This window comes from Humulus lupulus, chromosome 3 (genome assembly GCF_963169125.1).
Source record: "Humulus lupulus chromosome 3, drHumLupu1.1, whole genome shotgun sequence".
Lineage (NCBI taxonomy): Eukaryota > Viridiplantae > Streptophyta > Magnoliopsida > Rosales > Cannabaceae > Humulus > Humulus lupulus.
The window spans coordinates 178,546,445-178,548,806 of NC_084795.1; the positions used below are offsets into that span (position 1 = coordinate 178,546,445).

Here is a 2,362-nt window from a genome sequence, read left to right on the forward strand (position 1 = left end):
TTGATAGACAAAATTAATTCAAAAAACCTGCAACCAAATGTTAGTTACTTGTAAAGAGAAAAAACTCCCTATGCAAACATGCATTAACTTATAAAAAACATATAAAGAAACTAGACTTAACTCCCCCTCAAAATAAGAAGGTCCAGAGTTAAACAACAAACAACAAACAAAGCAGGTTTTTGGAAGTATCTACTCTCCCCCTTTGTGTCTTTCAAAGAAGCCAAAGAACCATAAAACAAAAAACAAAAGAGAGTATCAATGTTCTTAGGACAATAGACATAAAAATAAGAAAAACTAAACGAATGGATCCTTGGACAGAGTTTGAATAGCATCCAACACAGAACGTTGCAGTCCTTCAATCGACATCACTCGAGCAGCCAAAGAATCAACAGAGGCTCGAACAACAGCTATTTCTGTAGCAACAAGTCCTGAATCTGTGGGAACAGAGGAGGATGCATGAGGAATGTCATCCGAGGCAAACTTCAGAGATTGGGGCTTGACTTTCTTGGTTGATGGAGCATCATTGGCTTCAGTAGGAGGAGCAGAGGCCTTGTAGGAAGCAGCAGTAGTGGGAGCCACAAAGTCTTCTTGATCATGTTGGAGATCTTTTTTCTGCATACTCAACACTTTATAAATAACTTGAGGAAAAGGATGATTCAAGTTTTTCCTATTACCTTTTCGAAATCCAATGATTTGATCATGGATGACCATAGCCAAGTTAATACCAATACCGGTCCCCACCTTGTACAAAAACGAGGCCATGTCAAATGAGATAGTTGCGGTGTGAGAAGTTGGTTTCCAATTCGTTGTGGCAAACTTATGGAGGACAGCATAAGTGTAGGTGAGATTAGAGACCAAGATGACTGTATTAGATGGCCATACCATTTTTTGCCCTACTAATTTAGTGATAACCGTATCCTTGTCAAGAGTGGCAAGAACATCATCATCCTCGACATCAAGAGGAAGATGCAAAGCATGGGCAATGTCTTGAGGAGAAAAGGAGAAACAATGGCCCCTAACAAACACTTTACAATACAGAGGAGATTTAGGTTCAATAATTTCATTAGTAAGATTGGCATAGAATTCCTTGACTATTCTATCCACAAAACCAGTAAATTTAACCAAAGAACCTGTCCATTTTCGATCTTGAAGCATTGTTAGCACACCATAAGGCCGATGATCACTCAAGACATAATTTCTCTCAATGATAAACTTCCTTTGAGCATAGAGAACCATATCACGAGCATTATCATTATAACAAAAAGTTGAAGAATAAGGTTTGAAATTTACACCTGAACATTTTGGAGATGGTGTAGAATTAGAAATAGGTCTCTTGCCTTTAGCCTTGGATGACAAAGGAGATGCAACTGGCTCTATGTCAGATTCGACTTCTTGTTCAAAGGGGACAATGTCTTCTTGTTCTGGTTCATCAGACTCAGCCTCTGATTCTGCATTATCAGGAACAGTTTCATCAGATAAGGTGGTATCACGAGTTGCTTCAAATTCAGATTTTCCTTCCTCAGGGTCAGATCCGGAGGAAGACGGAGAAGGGGGATAAGCCTTAAATCTTTTCTTGGTAGCAGTCAAGGGGGAAGAAGACGAGTCCAAACCCAATTTTCTTTTTGGAGCCACAGAATTTTTCTTAGACTGGCTCGGCTTCAAGGGCAGTTTGAGTAACCCAGCAGCAACAGCTTTGGAAGAAGATGAAATAGATTTTGATTTTGCCCTAGCCGTTAGAGACGATTCAATCGGAAGATGAGATAGGTTCTTGGCTTGAGAGGGCACCACCACTTTAGATGGTGGTGCAACATCAACAATATCAGCTGTGATATCTGGAAACACCATGGGGTGTTCATTAGAGAGGGAGAACACCTTCTTGCGCGCCTTGGATTTGCAAGTTTTCCCAATAGATGTGGCAGGTACTGGAATAGATGGAGGCGCCGTTGACACAGATGGAGGAGGCGATGGAGAGGGAACCTTTCTGGATTGAGAAGCAGGGGTCTTCTTAGAGGAAGCTGCATGAGTTTTCACCATTGTTCCTTCTCTGAAAAATAGCAAGCACTTACAAAAAAAAAAAAAGAGAAAAAAAATTAGAAGAAGAAGAGGTGGCTTAGAGGGATCGTGAGTGAGAAGAAAATGGGTAGTGACAAGCTTTTTAAGGACAAAACTTACCCAATTTGGACACCCACGGCAAGAAGAGGTTTCCTTTTTAAAAAAAAAATTGTTTTAATTAAAAAATAAAAGGAAACAAACCTTAAGACACACGATCTACATAAAAAAACTTACCCTTTTTTTTATTTTATTTTATAAAAGGAAATAGAATAGATAGAGAATGCCAATACAAAAAAAAAAAACCAGAAAA

At 39.2% G+C, this 2,362-nt stretch overlaps 1 protein-coding gene across 1 annotated transcript; it reads right to left on the reverse strand.

The window, feature by feature from the left end:
- Positions 1–294: 294 nt before the first annotated feature.
- On the reverse strand, positions 295–2,034 carry LOC133825243 (uncharacterized). The gene has a single exon (XM_062258209.1). It carries the CDS (start codon positions 2,032–2,034, stop codon positions 295–297), a length of 1,740 nt encoding a protein of 579 aa, XP_062114193.1.
- Positions 2,035–2,362: the final 328 nt, after the last annotated feature.

Excerpts from the sequence above, each read along its gene's own strand:
- LOC133825243 (XM_062258209.1), bottom strand. The coding sequence starts at position 2,034 with ATGGTGAAAACTCATGCAGCTTCCTCTAAGAAGACCCCTGCTTCTCAA.